The sequence below is a fragment of the Phyllobates terribilis genome, unplaced genomic scaffold (assembly GCF_046119375.1).
Source record: "Phyllobates terribilis strain yellow unplaced genomic scaffold, ASM4611937v1 Scaffold_8__6_contigs__length_399053987, whole genome shotgun sequence".
Taxonomy (NCBI): domain Eukaryota; kingdom Metazoa; phylum Chordata; class Amphibia; order Anura; family Dendrobatidae; genus Phyllobates; species Phyllobates terribilis.
In genome coordinates, this window is record NW_027362768.1 from 23,866,234 (window position 1) to 23,892,500 (window position 26,267).

General features: G+C 41.8%; 1 protein-coding gene across 6 annotated transcripts in view; it reads left to right on the forward strand.

Moving 5' to 3' along the window:
- The window catches only part of PTPRC (protein tyrosine phosphatase receptor type C), a 199,295-nt gene that overhangs the window by 85,561 nt on the left and 87,467 nt on the right, over nucleotides 1–26,267 (forward strand). For 2 of the 6 annotated variants that reach the window (XM_073642884.1, XM_073642886.1), the window contains 4 exons: nucleotides 6,279–6,356; nucleotides 8,538–8,603; nucleotides 8,860–8,883; nucleotides 23,374–23,631. In XM_073642884.1, the coding sequence (XP_073498985.1) occupies nucleotides 6,279–6,356; nucleotides 8,538–8,603; nucleotides 8,860–8,883; nucleotides 23,374–23,631 (426 nt within the window). Of the gene's footprint in view, nucleotides 1–3,307; nucleotides 3,458–6,278; nucleotides 6,357–8,537; nucleotides 8,604–8,859; nucleotides 8,884–23,373; nucleotides 23,632–26,267 lie in introns of all 6 variants that reach the window. The other 4 variants (XM_073642885.1, XM_073642888.1, XM_073642882.1 and 1 more) reach the window with 3 other exon arrangements.

The following is a 26,267-nucleotide window of genomic DNA, read 5'->3' on the forward strand; positions in this document are numbered from 1 at the left end:
CTAAGGATAAGTCATCAATATCATGTGACCGTAGAGCCCTTTTAAAAGTCTGTCTGTTAAGGCCGTGTTATTTTTATGCTGTGTGTCTTGATAGCGGTCAGAGTTCCGTTTTTTCTGATATAGACACCGATTTATAATTGAGCGATCTGGCTTCCTACAGCCACCGCTCAAAAGGAACCAGAGCTCCATTTTTGTGAGACAGTCTTCTAAATCCCTTGTCTAGACATAGATTGAAAATGTAGGTATTACCTCCCTGCCACCAGAGGGAGCATGGGAGCTTACTGTATACAGCTATTATTAAGTTCCATATACACCCATATGTAGTTAATTCCTAAGCAACCTCTGGGGGCTGCTGAAGACTACCGGAGGATGTGAAGTTCTGTATCTGAAAAATGGAGGTCTTGCAGCTATCAAGAAGTAATAAAAATCTACACAGAAAAAATGTTATTGGGGGGTGGAAATTCTCCTTTGGTTTAATAATACATTTTTAGCATCAGTTTTAAATTGGCATTTGAACAATAGTTATGTGTAATATAGGTATATTATTGAAGGAGATATTGTCCATTAGAGCTATTGTTACTCATAATAACCCTCTGCTATTCCTCTTGGGAATATGTGAATAAATGGATAAGTGTACATTACCATTTCATTGTCAGTATGCTGTGATCTTACCCAGTCCGACAATGATTAGAGACACATCAAGAGAACAAATATGCAGAATGGCAAGCTTGTCCTTTTGGTATAGGTTCATTATAAAATACTGGTGCAGTTTAGCTATATTTATAGATGTCTGCCATGTATTGGTCGTATCCCAATATTAGTAATTGACCTCCAATGTATATAAATTAAAATCTGATCTGAACCAAGGCGCTCTAGTATTGGCTATATAATTGGCAGATAAACTCCATTTTGGTGCAAGTAAAAGCACCATGAGAAAGTGAAAATTGTCAGATGTGATGATTTATCGAACAGATAATGTTTTACAAATGTTTGTTTCTCAATATGGGGCACATACAGTACTGTGCAAAATTTTTAGGCAGGTGGGGGAAAATGTTACACAGTAAGATTGCTTTCAAAAATAGATGTGTTCATAGTTTATTTTAATAAATTAAAAAATGCAAAGTGAGTGAATAAAAGAGAAATCGAAAAAACATTAATATTTGATGTGACCACCATTTGCCTTCAAAGTTTATTCCAAACATCTTGTAGAGCCTTAGATCTTCTGTGGATGTCGGCTTTGCAGAAAATCCTTCTGTCTTTTTAAATCCAAGACAGACTAAATGATGACAAGATGAGGGCTCTTTGTGCCATATCTTCACTTGTAGGGTTACGCAAATACTTTTGTATGTTCATAAAATCCCTGACAGACTAGATGATGTTGATATTAGGGCTCTGTAGGGACAATATCATCAATTCCAGGACTTTTTGTTCTTTATATTGAAAATTGTTCTTAAAGGGAATGTGTCACTCCCTGGGCGATATCAGACCTCCACTATGGACATACAGGGTATAGAAAAGTAAACCTATACTTACCTGTATGGACCATAGTGGAGGTCTGATTGCAGAGAAATCTGGTTTTATAAAGTCTTTTTTCCAGAGGCTTGGCGTCCGGGGGACGGGAAGAAATCCCAACCTAACTGCTTACTATTCCCCTAAATCACCACCTCTGTGCTAAATTACCATATTCCCCCCTCACCTGCACATCACAGGGCGCTTTGACAGGTCCTGTGACATGCCCTGCTCTGCCTCCCCCCCCATGGAGCGCGCTTTGTTTCCCTCCGGCCCTGTTTGGCTGCGTACTGCCAGTGTCTCAGTGACTCACCGTCGCTTGTGCAATACAAGGCTGCGGCGCAGTACGCAGCCAAACGGGGCCGGAGGGAAACAAAGCGCGCTCCATGGCAGTGGCGCTTTCGCGGGAGGGGAGGCAGAGCAGGGCCTGTCACAGGGCCCTGTGACATGCAGGTGAGGACGGAATATGGTAATTTAGCACAGAGGTGGCGATTTAGGGGAATAGTAAGCAGATAGGAGGGGTTTTCTTGGCGTCCCCCGGATGCCAAGCCTCTGGAAAACAGACTTTATAAAATCAGATTTTTCTACAATCAGACCTCTGCTATGGGCCATACAGGTAAGTATAGATTTACTTTTCTATCACATGTATGGTCATTGTAGAGGCCTGATATCGCCCTGGGGGTGACACATTCCCTTTAATGACATTTAGGGTTGTTGTCCTGCTTCAGAATAAATTTGGAATCAAACAGATGCCTTCCTCATGTAATGACATGATAAATAAGTATCTGCATGTAATTCATTGAGCATTGAGAACACCAAGAAATAGGCAATGTTGAAGCCCATATATGCAGTGGATGGCCAAGGAAACTTAGTGCAGCAGATAAAACACATATTATTACGGTACTTTGAAATCAGGAGATGTCCAGCAGTACCATCAGCTCAAAACTGTTAGCAGCCAATGTTATCCAGTTACACCCGTATATTGTTCAGAGAAGTCTGTGTAGAAGTGGACTTCATGGAAGACTTGGGGCCAAACCCCATACCTTCGACATGGAGATAAGGCTAAGTAACTCAACTATGCACAAGAACATATGAACCGGCATACATATAAATCACAGCAGATGCCCTGGACTGATGAGTCAAAATGTGAAATATTTGGCTGTATCAGCCAAACTGTTTATTTGCTGGACAGCTTTACCATAATAAGTGTCTGTAGACAAAAGTGAAGCATGGCTGAGGTTCCTTGCAAGTTTGGGGCTGCATTTCAGCAAATAAAGTTGGGAATTTGGTCAACATTAATGTTGTCCTCAGTGCAGAAGGACAACATTAATCCTGCATACTCAAACTCAATTCTGCATCTACCAAACATCTGTGGTTAGTTCTCCAAGATGTTTGGAACAACCTCCCATCTGAGTTCCTTCAAAAACTGTGTGTAAGGGTATCTAGAAGAATTGATGTTTTGATGCTCCTTTGAACGGTGATCACAAAAAAATATTGATTTGTTTTAGATTTCTCTTTTGTTCATTCTCTTTGCATTTTGCTAATTGAGAAAAACTATTAACACTTCTTTTTTTAAAGCATTTTTACTTTTGCATTTTTTCTATACCTGCCTAAAACATTTGAACAATACTGTATGCATCAAGTTGACAGAAATGTCTATTTTATAAGGTCATGAGCAATTTTAAAGATTTATATCTGATATGTCTGTCATCATTAGTAATTTAAATAGTGCTATAACTCATTATAAAATATTGTTCGGAAAATAAGAGCAAATGTTTCCACTTTTTGTTCATTGCAGATCAAACTCAATTTGATGATGGCCCATCTAACATGCAAGCACCCATCTCCACTGTCCCCATGAAAGTTACCATACTTGCAGACAACAGCACTGCTGTCCATCCTGCACTCACTTCTCCAACCACCAACACCAATACCATTTTATTCACAGGTCTGGCTGAACAACGACTATAGAAATAAACAAATGTTACAAATTAGTATTTATTCCAGTCACTATCAGTGACTAATAAGTGGTCCTAAAATGTAAAATTAAAGTATAATTATTTATTAGTCCAAAGTGTCCGTGCAGCAGAGTAAACAGTTCATCACATACATGGAAGTCTATGCCTGTTCACACCTATCGATGGACAACGGTAGCTTGAGTCTTTGTGTGATGGGAGACTTCATTTTTGGTCCTGGTATATACCGTTGGAGTGAACAATTAATTTCCATGTATTTCTAGCAGAGGCTACTGTATATTATCAAACAGATACACAATAAGTCTAACCTCTATTATTTCTTACTGCCCTTCATAAAAAGGGGTTTAAAAACATGAATAAAAAAAGCTAAAGAAAAATTAAACTTTAAAAAAAAATTGCAATACTTTCCTTGCAATAAGAAAAAACCCATACAATTATTGATTATCTGACGTGAGAGAAATAATAAAGGCATCTGTATGTTTTTATTTGATCTCATACGGACATAGAATATTGATATATCAGGCCTGAGGTTGCCATATAACTTTTGATAGGCATCATTTGTGCATTTTGATACATTTCTAAGATATTATAAAAAATATATAAAGTCCTTTGTAAAATCCGAGCTATCACATTGTTATAACTCAAAATTTGTCAAGTAAACTTGGTACATCTGAAAAAAACAATTGTGCTACTTCAGTAGGTGCATAGGGTCCATGTGCAAATACTGCCCATAACAATATGCATGTAGAGCAGGGGTGCACAACCAGTAATACTCACTGTCATCTCACTTGTCTCATATTTGGTGACTCCTCAGCAGTTTGGTTTTGGCAATCCACAGGGAAAAAAAATGAGGTGGAGTGGAAGGGAGGTGAATGTGAACAACGCTCAGCATTTTAGTCTACAATGGTTACCAAATTTCCCATACACTGAGATGTCTGCATTCAGTGTGTGACCACCTCTGTTCTTCCCTTCTGGAGTATCAAATGGGGACAAAAGGGACCTTCATTCTCCTTACAAGTGGAAGTCTTAGAATTGGAAAACTGTCAGACATGTATTGCATATATTGCTGAGATCTCTGAGATAGGTATAAACAATTACGCTTTACTGTGGCCTATGGGAGTGGTAGAGTCGGCCAATTTGACCCTCTGACTTAAAAAGCTTATGCACACCTGTTGTGGACAAACAGTTCTCCACACCCCATTAGCAATTTCCAAGATCAGTAACACTAAGAGCTCGTGTAGACGACCGTATTTTTGGTCTGAGTGTGATCCGACAAAACATTGGATCGCACTTGGACCAATGTTATTCTATGAGGCCATGCACATGTCCGATTTTTTTCCTTGGACAGAGACTGTCAGACAAAACAATTGTAGGATGCCACAGTTTGATCCGATATTGGGATTGCACTCGGACATGGAAGTCAATGAGTCCGTCCGAAACATTGGACTGCACTTGGATGACATCTGAGAGCAGTCCGATTTCCACGGACTGACAAAATGTTTTTTCCTTCTCCTCCTCATCTGAGAAAATTGGATCACACTGTGATCACACCGTGATTAAACTTGTATCAGAGTGTGATTAGCATAATTGGCCCGATTCTCTCAGATGAAAGAATATATGGCAATCTGCACCTAGCCTAATAGTGTATATATTATAGTATTATTGAACAAGAGAACCTCTATTCTTGAAAGTTGCCTTCGTCAGGGAACATGTTAAACTTTCAATCTCCTTGCTATAAACTTGGAGGGGTATTCTCAACTTTGAAAGTTTTTCACTATCCCTGGGATATGAGATAACTTCCCAATTGCTGGTCATCTGACCATGATGGCCTGCCGCGATTCTGAGAACCATGGCTCTGAAGAACCCTGACTGATTGGATCAGTGGTCGGTCATGTGCACTGCTGCTCCATTCTATCTTAATGGAGATAACCAAATGCTGCACTCAGCTGGTCTTAGACACCCCCATTAGAATAAATGGAGAGGCAGTGTACATGATTGACATCCACTCCATTCAATCAGGTCTCTTGAGAGTCCTGGCTCCTGGGATCGCTGGGGGCCATGGTGGTTAGAACCCCAGAGATCGGAATGTTATCTTGTGGATAGGGGATAATTATAAAACTTGAGAATACTCCTTTAAGGTGTGAGATGGACCAATAAATCAACATGCAATGTATGTTTAGATTGCCAGGAATGTAGCTTACAAATTTCACAGGTACTGCTATAAGTGTTTCCCAAACATCAGTAGAAAACCCTGAGAGCTCCAGGTTATAGTGAAGGAAGGACTCCATACAATATTAGGTGACGTGTTTTGCCTAGAGATGCATTTAGATTGACCAGTCTTGACCAATAATGAGCACCAATTGACTATAACTGCTGGTTTACTATCAGCACTCATTTACTGGCCTGTTTCCACAGGTCGACAAATTTCTGATGGGAACAGAATAATCAGTAATATGTCCATTTTGTATCCATAAGAAATCATATAATTGCAAGCAAATTCCCTGATGCACTGCCAATGATGTTGATTTTTATGTGTAAATGATCCAATCACTCAACAAACAAGTGTTTTGGTCACAACTGGGGTGGTCAACGGTTTACATAGGAATGTATTTGTGATTGAGCCAGATCCATATACAGTAATTATAGATAAAGACAGATAAGTACAATTTTTGCTAAAATGTAGGTTTTATAGAATGTCAAATACAAATGTATTGTCCTTTAGTTTGCAGGACGGCGGGCGGTCATTAGTAATCATAATGTCATGATCATTTCATGCTTCATGTCCTGTAACAGGTGGCTCAGTCTCCTCTGGCACGCAAGCACCCACTCATAGCCCCACCACGGATCGCACATCTCCACTCAGTGGCACAGGTTTGGTTTATTCTCAACATGCTATCATCTTTAAGCTGAGCAGAAAGCGTAATGAAACACGTTGTATCTAAATGAAAAACAACTGCTGAAAATAAAAAGCAGAACATTTCTATACATCGCTGTAATGTACGAGATATGACCTGCCTTCCAACAGTAATAGGTTTACCTGATTTTACAATAAGACTAATATGGCATTCCCTGGCCAGTATAAGAACAGACGAGTTCTGAAGTTACATGAATAGCGTCTCGCTTTACAAAACCAGCTGATGCTACTTTTCTTCTGTGGTCACACGGCAGCGGAATTGAGCTCGGGGTCCCTGCAGATTACAGCCAATAATGGTCCTTGCTGCAGGACACAATGAGGTCACCCTGATAACACAAGAGTCATCCCCTATAGTTTATACACTATTCACAGTTCTACAAAGATCAAGTAATGTATAATGATATACGGTGATGGATGGCAGCATGTGAATGTCCACTCGTAAAGCAGTTTTCCACTTCAGAAAATGCCTTTTCTAGATGGCAGACAACCTATGATTAGTCAATAACTGCAGTAGAACTGCTTAAATTTTACTTTTCCCTTTAACATTAATGTGGAAATTCAGTAAAGTGCTTTGTGGCAATGGTTTTCCATGGTCAAGAATTGCATTGGATGAAGCCCTCAGCTTAGGATAAAAGAGGAGATTAATACACCTGTAGAGCATATGGAAAGCAGACTCCAGGCCACTGGATCTCCTTCCTCTATACTTCTTCCATAGAGCTGTATTAGGGGTAAGCTTCTCCCCTATTAGTCTGGTCCTATTACCTCGTGTCCACATGGCCTACCTGAAGGAATTTATTTTCCCTTCTAATGTCACTTCGATGTTAGCAAAATCCTGTAAAATATTCTGCAGTTTGGATGTAGGAACTAATCACATCCTGGCTTTATTATAGCCCTGCTTATACATATTAATGTGTTATCACCTATCCAAAGGATGAGCAAAATCATATTGAGTTTTGTGGGTCTGATGACGGGAACCCATGGGCACTAATAGCCAGAGCAGAAAATAATATCCCTGTTAGAATGGAGAAGCAAAGCGCATGCTCGACCTGCTTTCCATTCATTGCCTACAGGGTTGCCAAGGGCTATACTCTGCTTTTTTTGGCAGCCCCATAGAGAACAAATGTAGCAGCAGTTGGGCATGCTGTCACGCCAGGTGTTAGTGCAACACAGAGGGAAAAGGGAAAGGGAGCCCAGACACTAGGGAAAGCGGGAAGTGGAGTCCTCCTAGTCTGGTCTAGCGTCACCCTGTCTCAACTCCCGTCCCTATATTGCCTCTTCAGCAATCGTCGCACGCATGCCTCGCCCTACTTTCCCTTGCGTATGGCTATGGCTAGGGATGGGAAGAGATGAGCACTAGTCAACCTCCACTAAACACTATAGACAACAAGGGTAGACAAAACAGGGGGAGAATGCTTAGCTTTAGATGACTCCAAATATGCACAAGTTGTCAAGCTACAGAGAGGACGAAGTACTGCTCCTGCTAAGCCTCACAAGTAGAAATGAATATAGCCGGCAACTCCCTCTCAGACACACCAGGTGTATATACACCCAGGCCAGAGAGCTAATTAGCAGAGGGAGGTAGCCGCTAGGTCCTAAAGACAGCCTCTCATCTAAGAAGCTGTCTGCAATGCCAAACGTAGAGATCTCCTATAACCAACTGCAGGGCGACTGTCTGTCACCTCTGACACACCCGTGACACATGCTCTGCTCACTCATTCTAATAAATATAAAAGTGCCCGTGAAGGATAATATTCCCTGTTCTGACAACCATTACAGGTCCCAGAGGTCGGACCCACACTGATCAATAAGTCATCATCTATTTTTTGGTTAGGTGATAAATTGTTTTCACCAGAGGACCCCTTTAATGACAAAAATGAAATGCAGCCCATAATTCCACCCTTTATGGAGATTATAATTTTATTCTCTAGTTTACAGAACCATTTTCCCTACAGTCCTATTATTTAAAAGTGATTTCTCTGCTGAACAGGTTTTCTTTGTACTAGTTTATGCAAAAAAGGTGTATTCAGACACTCTATAGTGTATATACATTATATTGTAATGCTTGTACAAATATTTTTAGACCATTATCATTTTTATTTATTTATTTACTTTTTTTGTCTAATTTTGCCTCACTCCAGATACTCCAAGCACTGGTTACAACCAAACCACATCATCACCAAAAGTCTCCACTTCTCCTCAAGGAGGTGACACGCAGACCCACATCCATTCCAATCACTCTTTAGCTTGCATGCGAATAAATACTAAGGAAAAAAAATCTTTTATCTATTGATCACTCGATCTATATTTCTGTCTATCTAGTCTTTTACTAATTAAAATATAATATCTAACTTCATCTATTACTTTTCTATTATTTTTCTCTTTAATTTGCTTTAAAAAAAATTTCTGATTCTCCCACTACATATTTATGTATTTTAATTATATTTTTCTGTTTTCTTTTAGCCAATAAGACCCATCTGAATTGCAGTAAGTATTTCTGTAAAGACATCGGCATTTCCTGAGAATATTTTTATAAGTTGATTTACAAATCAATTGCAAAACTTTCTAAAACTTGTAAGGGGCGAACCGTGTCTAAAATGCATCAGTAAATCTGCCCCTGCTTTGGCATTACCTTCAAATTTGTAAAATTTGTTCTATAGTACGTTTGAGACTCTTGGGCTACATTCATATCACACATAGGTCTCTGTTACCCTATAGGACACACAAATTAAATGGGTATCTTCAATAGATGCCATACAGTATCTGTCACTATAGGATCCCATTGTAAAAAAAAAATCCCAAAAAAGTTCATAGATGTTTTTACAGAAGAATCCTACACTCATGGATGTCACCAAATGTCATCTATTGGAGGCATCCATTTAAAGTAAATGTCTTAACATATTAAACAGATGTCTAAATGTGATGTGAACGTAGCAGGAAAGGGGAGTATAAACACTTACGTTATATTTCCTTTTCATTTTAACCCCTTCATGATCGGGCTATTTTTCGTCATTTTCGTTTTTTCCTCCCCTTCTTCGAAGAGACATAATTTTTTAGTTTTCCTTCCACATAACCATATGAGGGCTTGTTTTTTGCGGGACAAGTTGTACTTTTGAATGATATTGTTAATTTTATCATGTGATGCACTGGAAACAGGCCAAATACTTCCAAGTGCGTTGGAATTGCAAAAAAAGTGCAATTCTACAATTGTTTTTTTTTTTTTTTACCATGTTCACTAGACGGTAAAACTGACCTGGCAATACGTTTCTCCAGATCAGTACGATTATACAGATATCAAACATGTATAGTTTTTTCATTTAAATGGTGTTAAAAAAAGTTAAGAAATTTGTAAAGAAATTTTTTTTGCTTGTGTCGCCGACCTGTAACATTTTAAATTTTTGGGATATGGGACTGTGCGGGGCTTACTTTTAGTACCCTGAGCTGACGTTTTTGGTCTTTGGACTTTGGTCTTGACTCCAAAAACTGCATCAAAATCTGCTCCTAAAGCTAAGTGCCCACGTTGCGGAAATGAAGCATATTTTTTACGCTTCTCCCTGGCAGGAAAAACGCATGCGGATTTTACATGCGTTTTTCCCGCCAGGTAGAAGCGTTTGTGAAGCGTTCTTCACATGCATTTCTGCATGCGGGTTATCAAGCGCTTTCCAAGCGATTTTAGCATCACTTGGAAAGTGCTTGACAACTTGTTCACACTATATAAATCCATGCAACCGGCATGGATTTATAGTAGTGTGACCAAGTCAGTTAAAAAAAAGAATAAGAATGGTGAAAAATAAAAAAAAATAAAGTTTATACTCACCTTCCGGTGTCTTCCCGGTGTTTTGTCTGCTCCGTCCAGTGTCTTGCACCGCTTGCGGTAGTGTGAAGGACCTTCGGTGACGTCATTGAGCCATGTGATGGGTCACATGACTCAGTGACGTCATGGCAGGTCCTTCACATCAACGCGAACATTGCAAGACACCGTCCCGGAGCAGACAAAACACCGGGAAGACATCGGTAGGTGAGTATAAACTTTATTTTTTATTTTAAATTCTTTTTTTTTACAGTTTTCTATGGTACCATGGCCATTGAAAGTGCGGCTTGTCATTGGGTACCATGGGGGGCGGATTACCAAGCGTTTCCCAAGCGTTTATGCTGTGGAAATTCTGCAGCATAAACGCTTGTAAAACGCTACGTGGGCACACAGCCTAAGAGCCTGTGCACACGTTGCAGATTTGTTGCTTTTTTTCTGCACAGATTTATCATAAAACCTGAATGGTTTCCTGATGCCAGTAAAGTGAATGAAAATCCTGAAGTCTCATGCACACGTTGCTTATTAGTGACTTGCAGATTTGGTGCAGATTTAAATCTACCGCATGTCAATTCTTTCAGTATTTTCACTGCAGATTTCACCCATACTAATGTGTGAAGAAAAAATCTGCACTAAAAATGCAAGTTAAATACGTAGCAAAAATGCAGCAACAACACACATTTTTGCAGCTGCATTTTTTTGTTTTTTACATATCATAATTGAAATTAAATGATTGTGACTGCAATGTGGCTGTTTTTCTATTTTTCATATGTATTTATAACTATTTAATCAGTGTATGTTTCCACCATCAAAAAGAAAAACTTCTAAGGAACAATAACAAGAAGTGACTATTAACACGTCACCATAATTCACCTGTAAGTGAATGTGGTCATGCGATTAAGACCTTTCATTTAATCTTCAACTTTTATCTTCAAGTCTTTGTTAAGTACTAAATTTCAAAACAATTGCAATTTTAATATTTCTTTATTTTGGTGGAGACTTTGTTTTTCGGATAATTATTTTTTTTTCAGAAAAATTGCCTGCATAGACCTAGATATAATAGATAACATACTGACTGCTAGTAATCACTACTAGAGGTAGCACAGGATGTTACTGCAAATTGTGTAACTATTATCTTTACAGGGTGGGCCATTTATATGGATACACCTAAATTAAATGGGAATGGTTAGTGATATCAACTTCCTGTTTATGTCACATTACTATATGGGAGGGAGAAAACTTTTCCAGATGGGTGGTGACCATGGCGGCCATTTTGAAGTCATTGCAACCCTCTTCTCCCACTCTTGACACATTGATAGCAACACCGCAGAAGAAATGCTAGCCCCGGCCTCCAGTATCCGTTGTTTCAGATGCTGCACATCTCGGATCTTGATGGTATGGTGTGGTATATGGGGTACAAAGATAGTGGGGCCATTCTTCATCAATGGAAACCTCAATGCCACTGGATATCTGAAATTGCTACATGATGATGTGTTGCCCTCTTTATGCACTGAAGATGGCACGTTCCATGAGTTTTTCCAACAAGATGGTGCACCACCACATTATGGGTGTCAGGTCCGAGCATTCCTACATGAACAGTTTCCTGGAAAGTGGATTGGTCATCATGGGCCAGTTGAATGGCCACCAAGGTCTCCCAATCTGACCCCCTTAGACTTTTATTTTTGGGGTCATCTGAAGGCAATTGTCTATGCTGTGAGGATACGAGATGTGCAGCATCTGAAACAACGGATACTAGAAGCCTGTGCTAGCATTTTTTCTGCGGTGTTGCTATCAGTGTGTCAAGAGTGGGAGAAGAGGGTTGCATTGACAATCCAACACAATTTTATAAGTGATCATAAACTTGTAAAAAACTCATGAAAGTATAAAGTTACGTTAAAACAATGCACACCATTGTTTTTCTTATGAAATTCTCAATAAGTTTGATGTGTGACATGTCCTCTTCCCATTGAAAAAAATAAAGTTGGATCCAAAATGGCCAACTTCAAAATGGCCACCATGGTCACCAACCATCTGGAAAAGTTTTCCCCCTCCTATATACTAATGTGCCACAAACAGGAAGTTGATATCACCAACCATTCCCATTTAATTTAGGTGTATCCATATAAATGGCCCACCCCGTAGAAATAGAATACAGTTAAGGCTCATTTAAAATGCTTGTTTGCTGATTATTAGCTTGTGTGAACAGGAAATCACTTGACGAATGCGTAAAATGCTCATTTGTTGGGTGATTGGATCGTCCTTGCTGGAATTAAAATTATTATGCTCGGCAGCACATTGCCCAATGATGATGATAATATATGTGATCAAAATGATCGTGTTAATGATTGTATCGTTCTGTGTGCATAGAATTCTTGTTGTCCTGAACTAGACCATTAAACGACCAGTGATCGGCTTGTAAATAGGTGATCAGTCATCTTTTAATGGCTGAGGTCACCTTGTCCAAGCTTCTATTCTCCCTTTAAAGGGAACCTGGCATGTAAAATAAGACTTTTAAGCAGCAGATATGATGAGGTTAATCTGCAGGTTATTAGTAGTGATGGGCGAGCACTAAAATGCTCGGGTGCTCGATGTACGGGTCGAGCACATTGGAATACTCGGGTGCTCAACCCGAGCAACGAGCCCAATGTAAGTCTATGGGAAACGTGAGCATTTTTCAGGCGGCTCCCCCCGGCGGTCTGCAGAGGGTCTAAAAATTGCCCAAATCGATGGGAACAGTGCTCAAATGACATGGGAACAGCATGGGGAAGACCCCTGGAAGCATTTCTGATTCCCAGGTCACTTCTGTCAACAACGTTGTCAGAGGTATTACGCCACTTTTGCGAACTCACAATAAAACATACAAAAACGAAACCAAAATGGATTTTCCTGGGAAATATGTTAAGGAACATCCTTTCCAGGGTAATGACTTGTCTATAAAGCAAAATAAATAACCAAAAACAAAAATACTCCTCCACACCTTGGGCTATGTTCACACTTAGCATTTTTGATGCGTTTTTGCACTTTTGCATTGCTTTCAACCGTGACAAATGCATTCACCAGGAAATGTCATTTTTACATTTTACAACCTTATCTGGCCCTGTGGTGTGTGAGATATCATCAGACACATCCTGTTTCATTTATGAAGGAGGGACTCTGAAAGTCACAAAGCCTATTTTTATAGGGCCATCAGGCGGCCATTACTATTCTTAAATGGCCAGCAGTTGGCCCTCACTATTCTTAGAGAGCCATCAGCCAGCTATATTTTATTGTTCCCATTGCTAAAGAGTGGGTCTCCTATACTGCTATTGCGTATGCAGTGAGTGGCAAGGCTGCCCAAAATTTGGACGCACCCCAATAGCACTTTTAAAATTTGGAGGCACCCCAATACCCCTTTGAAAAGACTTAGAGGAGGGCCTCCTGAAAACAATGTTTCCATTATTAGGAAGTAGGTCTCCCATTGTGTTTGCCTATGCAGTGAATGCAAGGGTTGCCAAAAATTTGGAGGCACTCCAATGCCCCTTGGAAGAGATGTGGAGGTCAGCGGGCATCCTGAAAACAATGTTCCCATTATTAGGAAGTGGGTCTTCCATTGTGTTTGCCTACGCAGTGAATGCTAGGGCTGCCAAAAATTTGGAGGCACTCCAATGCCCCTTGGAAGAGACGTAGAGGAGGGCCTCATAAAAAATGTTCCCTTTAGAAAGGAGCGGAACTCCTATACTTGTAATGCCCATGCACTAAGTGTATGGGGTGACAAACATTTAGCCCTGGGGGGTATACATGAACATACTGTATAAAAACATTTTTTTACAGGCATCATAAACACGGTCACCCTGGTGATATGATGGTGGAGGATGAGGATGAGGAGAAGGAGGAGGACAAGAGCAAATAGCCAAAATCAGGAAGCGTATACCCATGTGTGGGTGTGAAGAGTTGCATGGGAATACACCTCCCAAAAAAAGACACTGGATTTGAGTTTATGTTACGCTGCTATCATTCAGTGGTGTTGAGAAGTCTGGCCCAATCCAGCCCTTGTTCATTTTTATAAGAGTCAGCCTGTCAGCATTTTCAGTTGACAGGTGAATGCCCTTATCAGTTACAATTCCACTCCGATAAAACGATGGCGGCAGGGCAGGCCAGGACCTCCAAGGTGTAGAGAGCCAGTTCATTCCACGTATCCACCTTGGATACCCAAATAATTATAAGGCAGAGAAGAATCACAGAGGATGTTGGTACGGTCGGCAAGGTACTCCCTCAGCATCTTCCCAAACTTTGCACTCCTTGTGAAAGTACCCCGCGCCTAAGGGCCTGTGCGATGGGAGGGGCTGAGAAAATTCTGCCAGAACTTTGACAGTGTTCCCTTGCCTCTGCTGAATTGAAGTTGTGTCTCTCTCGCCTGTACTCCTTGGTTGTCCAACGAACTGTGACCTCTGCCGCCAACGTTTTCAGATGGGAATTTTTTTAATAGTTCCGCAACAAGGGCCTCCTTGTACTGCCCCATTTTTGTAGACCTATCCGCCTCAGGAATAAGAGATATAAAGTTCTCCTTGTAGCATGGGTCTAGAAGTGTCACGAACCAGTAATGACTGTCACCCAAAATTTTGAGAATGCGAGGGTCATGGGTAGTGTTGAGCCACCCCCGTAGTGTTCGGGTTCGGTTCGTCGAACACCGGGATGTTCGAGGAACTGTTCGTCGAACACCTTAGCACACCGTCGAACACCGTCGAACACCGTTAAAACCAATGGCAGGCAAACAAAAACAAATAGAAACACATAGAAAACACCTTCAAAGGTGTCCAAAAGCTGACAAACTGCTCAGAAGACACTCTCTTTAAAAAAGCCGGCCGGCAATTCAGCAGCGGCATACACCGGTACCCGACAATTCAGACAAGAAAGAATAGAGCATCACACATAAATTAGATAGAGAGAAACATGTCAGTCACATATATAAGAAGTACAGTGACAGTGTTGGTTACTGTACTTGTCATTTAGTGTTAAAGGATTTATTAAAAAAAATATTAGTGTTTTCATGCACCGTTTCTTTAAAAAAGCCGGCCGGCAATTCAGCATCGGTACCCGACAATTTATAACAGAAAGAATAGAGCATCATACATAGATTAGATAGATAGAAACATGTCAGTCACATATATAAGAAGTACAGTGATAGTGTTGATTACTGTACTTGTCATTTAGTGTTAAAATAAAGGATTTATCAAAAAATGAAGTGTCTATGAAGGATGGCATGCTGGATGGCAGCGCTCAGCTGTGATCCAGCCTGTCATCTCAATGCCATCCCAGCGTGGGAGAATTCTCCTGCTCAAGCGCTGAGCACTGAGAATTTTCCCACTCTGTCAGTGACGTGCATGAGGTGAGCTGAGTTAATTGGACATGAGCTCACCTCATGCACGTCACTGACAGCGTGGGAAAATTCTCCTGCACTCACCGCATGCGTAGGAAAATTTTCCCACGCTGTCATTGACGTGCATGAGGTGAGCTGAGTTCATTGGACATGAACTCGGCTCATCTGGATGCCGTCACAGCCAGACACTGAGGAGCGCAAGCATGCCTGCGCTTCTCAGTGTCTGCCGCATGGCCAGCTGGATGGCAGCGTTCTGCCATTACTAACCTGGGCTTGATGTCAGCTGGCATTATAAGCTGACATCAACCCCAACCCTATTACCCCACTGCCACCGCTACAGGGCAGTTGGAAGAGCGAGGCTAAGTGCCAGAATTGGCGCATCCTATGGATGCGCCATTTCTGGGGTGGCTGACGGCTGGTGTTTCTAGCCTGGGAGGGGGCCAATATTCATGGCACCCTTCCTGGGCTATTAATATCAGCCCCCAGCTGTCTGCCTAGCCTTTGCCAGCTATGAAAATAGGGGGGACCCCACGTCATTTTTTTTGGGGTCCCCCATTTTAATAGCTAGTAAAGGCTAGGTATTCATCTGGGGGCTGATATTAGTAGCCTGGGAAGCTCCGTGGGTATTACCCCCTTCCCAGGCTTCAAACATCTGCCCCAGCCGTCTGCTTAACCTCCGCTAGAGACTAAAATTACGGGGAACCCCACGCCAATTTTTTTTTAATAAATCCTTTATTTTAACACTAAATGACAAGTACATTAATCAACACTATCACTGTACTTCTTATATATGTGACTGACATGTTTCTATCTATCTAATCTATGTGTGATGCTCTATTCTTTCTGTTATAAATTGTCGGGTACCGTTGCTGAATTGCCGGCCAGCTTTTTTAAAGAGACAGTGCATGAAAACACTAATATTTTTTTAAATAAATCCTTTAACACTAAATGACAAGTACAGTAACCAACACTGTCACTGTACTTATTATATATGTGACTGACATGTTTCTATCTATCTAATCTATGTGTGATTCTTTCGGTTCTAAATTGTCGGGTACCGGTGTATGCCGCTGCTGAATTGCTGGCTTTTCATGTTTCACTGTGAGCACTGTTCCCATCGATTTGGGCAACCACTGTAATGCCACAACCACCATGGCTGTGGCATTACAGTGAGTGGCAGACAATCCCTGCATGATTGGTGCTCTAAATAGCGTCAGACATGCAGGACACGCTTTTGGTGCACGAACAGTTATCGAACATAACCTCGAGCAGCCGAATTTTTTGCAAATCGTTCGCGTTCATCGAACGACTCGAACACTGCCCAAAACAGCTCGAATTTGAGATTGGCGAACAATTCTAGTCGAACACCGCTCATCTCTAGTCATGGGAAAGGCAGCGTAACATAAACTCAGCCATGCGTGCCAGACTACTAACAGGCAAGACTTCCGTGTCCTCACCAAGAGGAAGACTGACCATGCTCTCCTCCTCCTCTCTGTCCTGTGGCCATCCACGCTAAATAAACGCTATGACAGTTGTGCAGGTAGTACCATCTATAGCGCATGAAACTAGCTCCTGTTCTTCCTCCTCCTCCTCTTCCTCATAGTCACACAATCCACGTTGGGATGAGATGAGGCTGGGCTGTGTGTAATCACCCTGTATGGCTCCTCGCTCCATCTCATCGTGCTCCGCCTGCAATGCATCCTCTTTGATTGTGAGCAGAGAGCATTGCAGAAGGCAGAGAAGCGGGATGGTGATGCTAATTATGGTGACATCGCCGCTCACCATCTTGGTGGAGTCCTAAAAGTTTTAGAGGATGGTACTCTGACATCCATGTCCACTCCTGAGGTCTTATGTGTGGAGTCTGAACTGAATACCGACGGCCTTGTTGATGCTGGTACTCAACAACTGCCCTCTTCTGCTCACAAATCCTTCCCAACATCTGCAGTGTAGAGTTCCAACAAGTGGGGACATCACACACCAGTCTGTGAGCCGGAAACTGCAAACGCTGCTGAAATACGGCAAGGGCGGCGGAAGCTGTAGGTGACTTTCTAAAATGGGCACACAGGCAGCGTACTTTAACAAGCAGATCCGGCAGCTCCGGGTAGGATTTGAGAAACCACTGAATCACAAGATTAAGCACATGGGCCTGGCATGGTACGTGTGTGAGCTCGCCTCGCCTGAGAGCCGCCACCAGGTTCCGGCCATTGTCACACATGACCATGCCTGGCTGTAGGTTCAGCGGTGTGAGCCACAGATCTGCCTGCTCTTTCAGAGCTGTCCACAACTCTTCAGCATTGTGTGGTTTGTCACCTAAGCATATTAGCTTCAGCACAGCCTGTGGCCGCTTGGCCGAGGCAGTGCTACAGTGCTTCCAGCTTGAGACTGATGTGGTCATTTTGGAGATGGAGGCTGAAGAGGAGGAGGAGGAGGCTGAGGAGGATGAGGTGTAGGAGCTGTAGACTGTGGGGGCAACACTGATCGACCTAGGGCCCGCAACCCTCGGCGTCGGGAGGAAGTGTTCCACTATGTTAACCCAGTGTGCCATCAGTGAGATGTACCATCCCTGCCCACAAGTACTTGTTTTGGGCCACGTGCTTGTGTAATGCAGGGACGGCACCCCGGGAGAAATAGTGGCGGCTGGGGACCGAGTACCGAGGGATGGTCGCCGCCATCAGGTTGCGGAATGCTTCCGTCTCCACAAGCCTAGAAGGCAACATTTTGAGCGCAAACAGTCGTGAAATGTGGGAATTTAGTAGTGTGGCCTGTGGGGCGTTGGCTGCGTATTTGAGCTTGCATTCCAAGGACTGGGGTATGGACAACTGAACGCTGCGCTGGGACATGGACGTGCTTCCTGATGCTGCTACTTGTGAGTGTGCAAAGACAGGTGCAGGGCAGGAGGCATCTTCGCATGCACCATGGACAGGGAATTGGCTTGCATGCACAACAGCGGAAGAAGCAGTGGTGCCACCTGCAAACACTGTTCCTGGACCCTGGGGTTTCACCCACAAAGTCGGGTGCTTTGCTGCCATGTGCCTTATCATGCTGGTGGTGGTCAGGCTGCTAGTTTTGCCACCCCTGCTGATGCTGGCCTGGCAGGTGGTGCAAATGGCCTTTTTGGGGTTATCGGCAGAGTCTTTAAAAAACAACCAGACTCGGAAAGACCTAACAGTTGTACTGGCAACTTCCTTCGTGTTGGTGTTACAGGGAGCGTTTGCCTGCCTTCTGTCTGTGGCCAGCACACTGCTTCTTCCTGCCTGTTGGGGTGCTCTCCTCCCTCCCCCTATGTGCTGCTGTCCTCGTTCTGCATGTCCTCCTGCCAGTTTGGGTCAGTTACTATATCATCCACCACCTCATCTTCCACTTCCGCACCCTCCTCTTCCTGACTTTCAGGCAATTGTGTCTCATCATCATCCACCTCTTGTGACACTTTCCCACCGTCGCCTTCGTGTGACCGTGGCTGCTCAAATATTTGGGCATCGCTACATGCGATTTCCTCTTGCCCCGCTTCAAGTGGACTGGGCGAGAGGCCCAAAACTATAAATTGAAAAGTGAACAGCTCTTCAGAGTGTCCAAGTGTGGGATCAGTTGTCTCCGGGCACTCGGTATGGTGGGAGGAAGGAGGATCAGGGTGAGGAATATGCAGTCCAGACACACGGCTACTGAGACTTGACCATGTGGAAGACAGGGTGGTAGTGGAGGTGGCAAAGTGACTGGAAGCATTATCCGCTATCCAACCAACAACCTTTTGACACTGTTCTGGGTTTAATAGTGGTGCGCTGCGGTCCCCTAGGAATTGGGACAGGAAGATGTTGGTGTTTGTTGTGGTACAATTTCAGCTTGCCCACGGCCTCGGCCTCTGCATGCACAATCACCATCACCATCACGTCCAGTTCCCCGTCCTTTGCTACACGCCTCGCACATTTTAAATGGAAGGCAATATCTTCCATGCTCACTACAAATGGCTGAATTTGTAGTGAAGTTATATGCAATCCGTGTGACGGAGAAATCAGAGTTTTAAATACCTGGCCTGTAGGTAACGATTTTGAACAGCAAACCGGTGTCAAAAACTTTGCTGAAAAAAAATTTATTGGAAGCCAGAAATGGCAGTATTTTCTGAAAACATAAATGTGATCCGTGTGATGGAGAAAACACAGTTTTAAATGCCTAGCCTGTAGGTAACTATTCTGAACAGCAAACTGGTGTGAATTGCTTCATTGACACACTGAAGCAAATTTTTAATGGAGGCCAGAAATGACAGTATTTTCTGAAAACGTATATGTGATCCGTGTGAGGGACAAACCACAATTTTAGATACCTGGCCTCTAGGTAACTATTTTGAACAGCAAACTGGTGTGAATTCCTTCACTGACACACTAAAACAAATTTTTAATGGAGGCCTGAAATGGCAGTAATTTCAGCGCAATTATATCTGATCCGTGTGACGAACAAACCAGTTTTAAATAGCTGGATTTTTAGCACTGTAATATGGAAAGGACCTGGCTGTATTCTGCAGTGCCAACAAGCAAATGGCGCAGATAAACTGTGTTCTCTGGATTGCTTTTTAACCCCTTCGCAACCCTGGGATTTTCCATTTTTGCATTTTCGTTTTTTGCTCCCCTTGTTCCCAGAGCCATAGCGTTTTTATTTTTTGGTCAATATGTCTGTGTGAGGGCTTATTTTTTGCGGGATGAGTTGTACTTTTGAACAACATTACTGGTTTTAGCATGTCATGCACTGGAAAACGGGAAAAAAATCCAAGTGCTGTGAAATTGCAAAAAAAGTGCAATACCACAGATTTTTTTTTTTTTTTACGACGTTCACTTAATGCTAAAACTGACCTTCCATTATTCTTCTCCAGGTCATTACGAGTTCATAGACACCAAATATGTATAGTTTCTTTTTTATTTAAGTGGTGAAAAAAAATTCCAAAATTTGCTAAAAAAAAAAATGGCGCCATTTTCCAAGACCCGTAGCGTCTCCATTTTTCGGGATCTGGGGCTGGATGAGGGCTTATTTTTTGCGAGCCGAGCTGAAGTTTTTATTGTTGCCATTTTGAGGTAGATTCGATGTTTTGATTGCCCATTATTGCATTTTATTAAAATGTTGCCGCGACCAAAAAACGTAATTCTGGCGTTTAGAATTTTCTTCTTGTTATGCCGTTTACCAATCGGATTAATTCTTTTTTTATATTGATAGATCAGGCGATTCTGAGTGCGTCGATACCAAATATGTGTATGTGTGGGATTTATTTTTTAATTTTTTAATTATTTTTTTTTTTTTCCCTTTTTGCATGCTTTTATAGTCTCCATAGGAGACTAGAAGCAGCACTTGTCTGATTGCCTCTGCTACATAGAGGTGATGAGCAGATCACCTCTATGTAGCAGAAATGCTCCTGTGTTATGAGCGCCGACCACTAGGTGGCACTCATAGCGATCAGCACATGACAACCACTGGGGTCTGCTGCAGACCCAGGGCTGTCATGCCCACGCATCGGTGACCCGCGATCACGTGACTGGGTCACCGATGGGCGGGGTAAGTGACGTGCTTCCGGCGCGGTGATGTTAAATTCCGCTGTCAGAGATTGACTGCGGCTTTTAACATGTTAACAGCCACGGGTGGATCGCGATTCCACCCGCGGCTGTTGCGGGCACATGTCAGCTGTAATAATCAGCTGACATGTGCCCAGTTCAGTGCGGGCTCACCGCCGGAGCCCGCGCTGAACAGGGGGTGACAGCCTGGTGCGTACTAATACGCCACAGGCTGTAAAGGGGTTAAGCAAATAATGAGGATTAAGTTCCAAAAAAAAATATTCCTGGCCACTAAGTCCTGGGCCTATTTCTAGAAATATCTAACAGCAGCAGCCGACAGAACTGGAATGGAGCCTCTTGTGCTATGTGCACTGCAGTCTGCTATATACCCTGCCTGCCTGACTATATACACTGCCTGCCTGATATCTCTGCAGCTGGATTAGTCCTCAGAAGGACTGTTTGTTGCGATGGATATGTGTCTCTAATATTCACTGTGTTCCAAATTATTATGCAAATAATATTTTCTCAGATTTTCCCTAATTACCTATATGAATTGCAGTCATTGTAATTTTCCAGTCAAATAACTATTACAGTACAATTGAAAGGTTTTTGTACAAACTGCCTATGATAAAAGTATATTTTAAAAAAATAAAAAACTCAAACTGCACTAAAAATGCATGTTCCAAATTATTATGCACAGCAGAGTTTTCAACCTTTTCATTTTAATAAAGAACAAAAAAATGGTCATTTTTGAAATTATAAGCATTAGCAGGTTATTACAAACTGAAATCAAACAGTTTTCAACTCAAAACTTTATTCTAGGTGATGTTACATTTGCACATAGGACCCCTTGTTCGAAAGGAGCTTCTGAACTCTCTCGTCCATTGAATTTGTCAGGTTTTGGATGGTTTCTGCTTCAATTGTTTTGCATGAGGACAGAATACCCTCCCAGAGCTGTTGCTTAGATGTGAACTGCCTCCCGCCATCATAGACACTCCTTTTGATGATGCTCCAGAGGTTCTCAATGGGGTTGAGGTCAGGGGAGCATGGGGGTCACACCATAAGTTTGTCCCCTTTTATGCCCATAGCAGCCAGAGATGCAGATGTGTTATGTGCAGCATGAGATGGGGCATTATCATGCATGAAAATGATCTTGCTGCGGAATGCACGGTTCTTCTTCTTGAACCATGGAAGGAAGTGCTGTTTGAGAAACTCAACATACATTATGGAGTTCATCTTTACCCCTTCAGGTTGAAAACTCGGCTGTGCATAATAATTTGGAACATGCATTTTTAGTGCAGTTTTTTATTTTTTTTAAAATATACTGTTATCATAGGCAGTTTGAACAAAAACCTTTCAATTGTACTCGTAATAGTTATTTGACTGGAAAATTACAATGACTGCAATTCATATAGGTAATTTGGGAAAATCTGAGAAAATATTATTTGCATAATAATTTGGAACACAGTGTAGTTTGGTACACTTACACTAACTAGAAACAAGCAAATCTCTCCCTAGCTTAACAGCACCTCTCCTTACACTGTCTGATTCCGGAGTGACTGTGACAAGCATGGCGGCGCCAGGTCTGATATAGACCAGATGACTCTGTGCGGCCAGCCAATCACTGTACTGCCACAACAAAGCATGGCTACGGCATTACAGTGAGTGGCAGGCAATCCCTGCATGTTCATTGGCTCTGTAAAGAGCATAAACATGCTGGGAGGAGACCCGCGCTCTCGCCGAGCAACCCCGGAAATACTCGGTGAGCGCCGAGCATGTGGAGCAGTGAGATGCTCGGGCGAGCACTGAGCAGTAGCGAGCATGCTCGCTCATCACTAGTTATTAATGTTCTGAACCTGCCCGGCACCTGCCCGCTGCCGGGAGGAGATGACCTTTATTAACCCTGGCAGCATTCGGCATTCAGCCATAGTGGTGGCACCGGCACGGTTTCAGTCACCGCTTAGCGGCTTCTGTAACTGTGCCCACGACATTGACTGATAGCAGACTCAGCATTAGCATTTTTTCACACATGTTCCATTTAAAGGCAGCTGGAGGCCCATCTTGTTGTCTTTTAGATACTGTATGACCGTGCTGGGGATTTGTTTTAGTATCATAAAAACAAAGATATATTATGATAGATTGTTTGATTGAATTTTTTTTTTTATAGAATTGGGTTACAGAAATAAAATAGTCTAAAGTGAGGAAGTTCTATTTAAGATGATATTGAAAATATGTAAAGTATGTTTTATTGTTAATACAAAAATGTATGTCTTATTATATAATAGATGGCACTGAGAACATACAAGTGGAACCTCAGTACAATAACTATCCTGAGATATTGAAGCTGGAGAATGTTCCTGACAACCTCGAAAAAGAAACCCTGAAATGTTCAAATGACAAATATAACAACTCAGGGGACTACCAGTTCAAGCTTCAAAATTTTATATTTAATGTTCCCCTATGTGAACCAACAAACATTATGTGCAGGTTTGAGGTGTGCAAGGATGATGAGACGTTCAATATAACCTTGGATGTTCCACCCAGTAAGTAAGAACTCATACTTAAAGTCGACTTGTAGTTTCAAATAACTTTTCAGGATAAGGTTTTATGTGTTCATGAGGAATTACGCTATTTTCTGACTATTACGTATCTTACATGATTTTTGATCAGTTTTCTCTGTATGAATCTCTGCCTCTAGCTCCTTCCTTTTCTACTTTCCAAAGACTCTTCTTCAGTTTCTTGTCTTTAGACCACAGCCCCACTATCAGTATTTGGTCAGTATTTTTCTCAGGAGTGGGAGCCAAAACCAGGAGTGGGTGATAAATGCAGAATTGGTGACTTGTTTCTATTTTACCTTTTCTCTGATTGTTCCTCACCTGGTTTTGGCTCCCACTCCTGAGAAAAAACACTGACCGAATACTGACCGAATACTGATAGTGGGGCCATGGCCTTACTTGTACTACTGATTTACAAGGAAAGTATGTATTTGAACTATCCTCTATCTGCAGGATAGGTAATAATTGCGTGATCAGTGCAGTTAAGCTGTTTGGACCCCCATACTAAAGAAACCTCAGGATCCAAATCCCCCATTTTGAATGGCAGTTGGGCTCCTCCACTTGGACATCCTCTGAGATGCCTGAACGGATCTGTACTTCAGATTCCTATACTTTTGATGGGTGGGGGCTCCTGCATTTACACCTCCACATTTCAGGCTCTCATCATTTAACATGTTGAAAAATGATAACTGTCAATTTTACGCAAACATCTTTAACAAATCGCTATATTAATGCAGCATAGCTAGTGATTGTAATACTAACTAACAGTATATGAATCAGTGTATACTGGGGAATTTATGTGCTGCTCTTATTTAGTTGCTTAGTTTTTCCAGAAAATGGCCCGATATGGAAAACATTTATTTGGTCTGATTCTGTTAAAAAGGTTATCTACACACACAGAATATCGGCCAGGCATGTGCAATACCTAGAAAGCAGCTGTCGATCCCATGACAGCAGAGCCCGTAACCTCCCAATGCTAAAGTGAGAGGCACTGGATATCCACTGTAATAGGAAGTTTTGGTTTGGCGGATCAATGCCAGGGATTTGCATTATTTGCAACCTGTACAGTTACCTTCTGAAAAATGCAATGATCAAAATGAAATTTCCTAATAAAATACCTACATAATAAAAGTTGTTTTAATTTTTATTTCATAAATCAACAGTACACATGAATATAAGCAACTTTGTAATGTATTTTATTAGAGATATCTGTTTTTTTCTCCTCCTGGAATGATCTTTCATTCTCAATTCATGGGTAAAACCAGATTTTCCCATAATGGAGATAGATGACAGTTGGTGCTTTTAAAATCATATGGAGAAGGAAAAGGGAAGAAGCCAGAGGCAGACACAGACGTTCTGCTGCAAATTCTCCTGAGATGACAGTTACAGTTCTCCATAGAAGTTCATAAGCACCAACTGTCATCTCCTATCTCAGGAATGGGAAACCTTTATTAACTGATGACACATTTTACCAGTGAACTGAGAATTTGAGAATGAATGATCAGTCCAATAGGAGAAAAAAAAGCAGATTTCTTTAATAAAATATATTACAAAGATTCTTATTTTCACGTGTGCTATTGATTTATAAAAAGAAAAAAAAAGACGGTTAAGCTTTAAAGTTACATCACAGCAAAGTATCAAAAAAACAAACACTCAAAACATGTTTTAAGAACATTAATTGAGTGCCTTGGGGCTGTTAATTCACCAGTATACCGTTTCTGGGGTACTGCCACTGTGAAGGTGCTGCCACAGTTGGCATCTCTAGTATAACTTTTGATCATATTGATAAGAATACATACAATCTTAAAATATATTATTGTTCCAATTGGCTATTTCACTCTCAGCATGGTAGAACTGGACAACCTAAGGTCCTAAGGATCTGAGTCTGACATTATAATGTGCCTCATGTAAACCAATAAATTTCGTCTTTTCTGCTGATATAGCCCGGATGTACCAATAAGTGGAATGGATGCAGCAAAAATTAAAAGCAATAGTTCTAATCATAGTTTCCAAGAGTCGACTTACTTGTATGTTGGGGAGGGGTAGGGCACTGATTACAATACATAGCCTATATCTTGCTTTGTAGGGAACCTGTCATATCCCCAAATGCTCTTAACCTGCAAATATGGTGTTAATCTGCAGGTTAATAGTGTTCGGAAGCTATGTGACTGCCATTCTAAAAGCCTGGCTACAGGGAGGAAATTAGCTTTATTCCTCCTGGCAGCCTCCAACTTTCAGTCACTGCTCAGTACACAGTGAGTGGCGGATGTAATCAAGCCCTGGCACATTAATTACCAGCCATCGCTGCACTGATATGCTGTAGAGAAGGCTGTCAGCCAGTTGTTACAGCTGTCGCTCACCAGGTACTGAGCAGTGACAGAAGCCGCACCTCTATGACTGAAAGCCAGAGGCTACCGGGAGAAATAAAGTTAATCTCCTCCCGGTAGCTGGGCTTTCAGTTTGGCAGCTGTGCTGCTTTAAAACGCTATTAACCTGCAGATTATCCCCATATCTGCAGGTTAATAGCACTTTGGGACATGACAGGTTCTATTAAGGGTGATTGGTGGAAAATATTAAAAATAAAAACTGTAAAAAAAAATGAAAATGAATAGAAATTACTCACT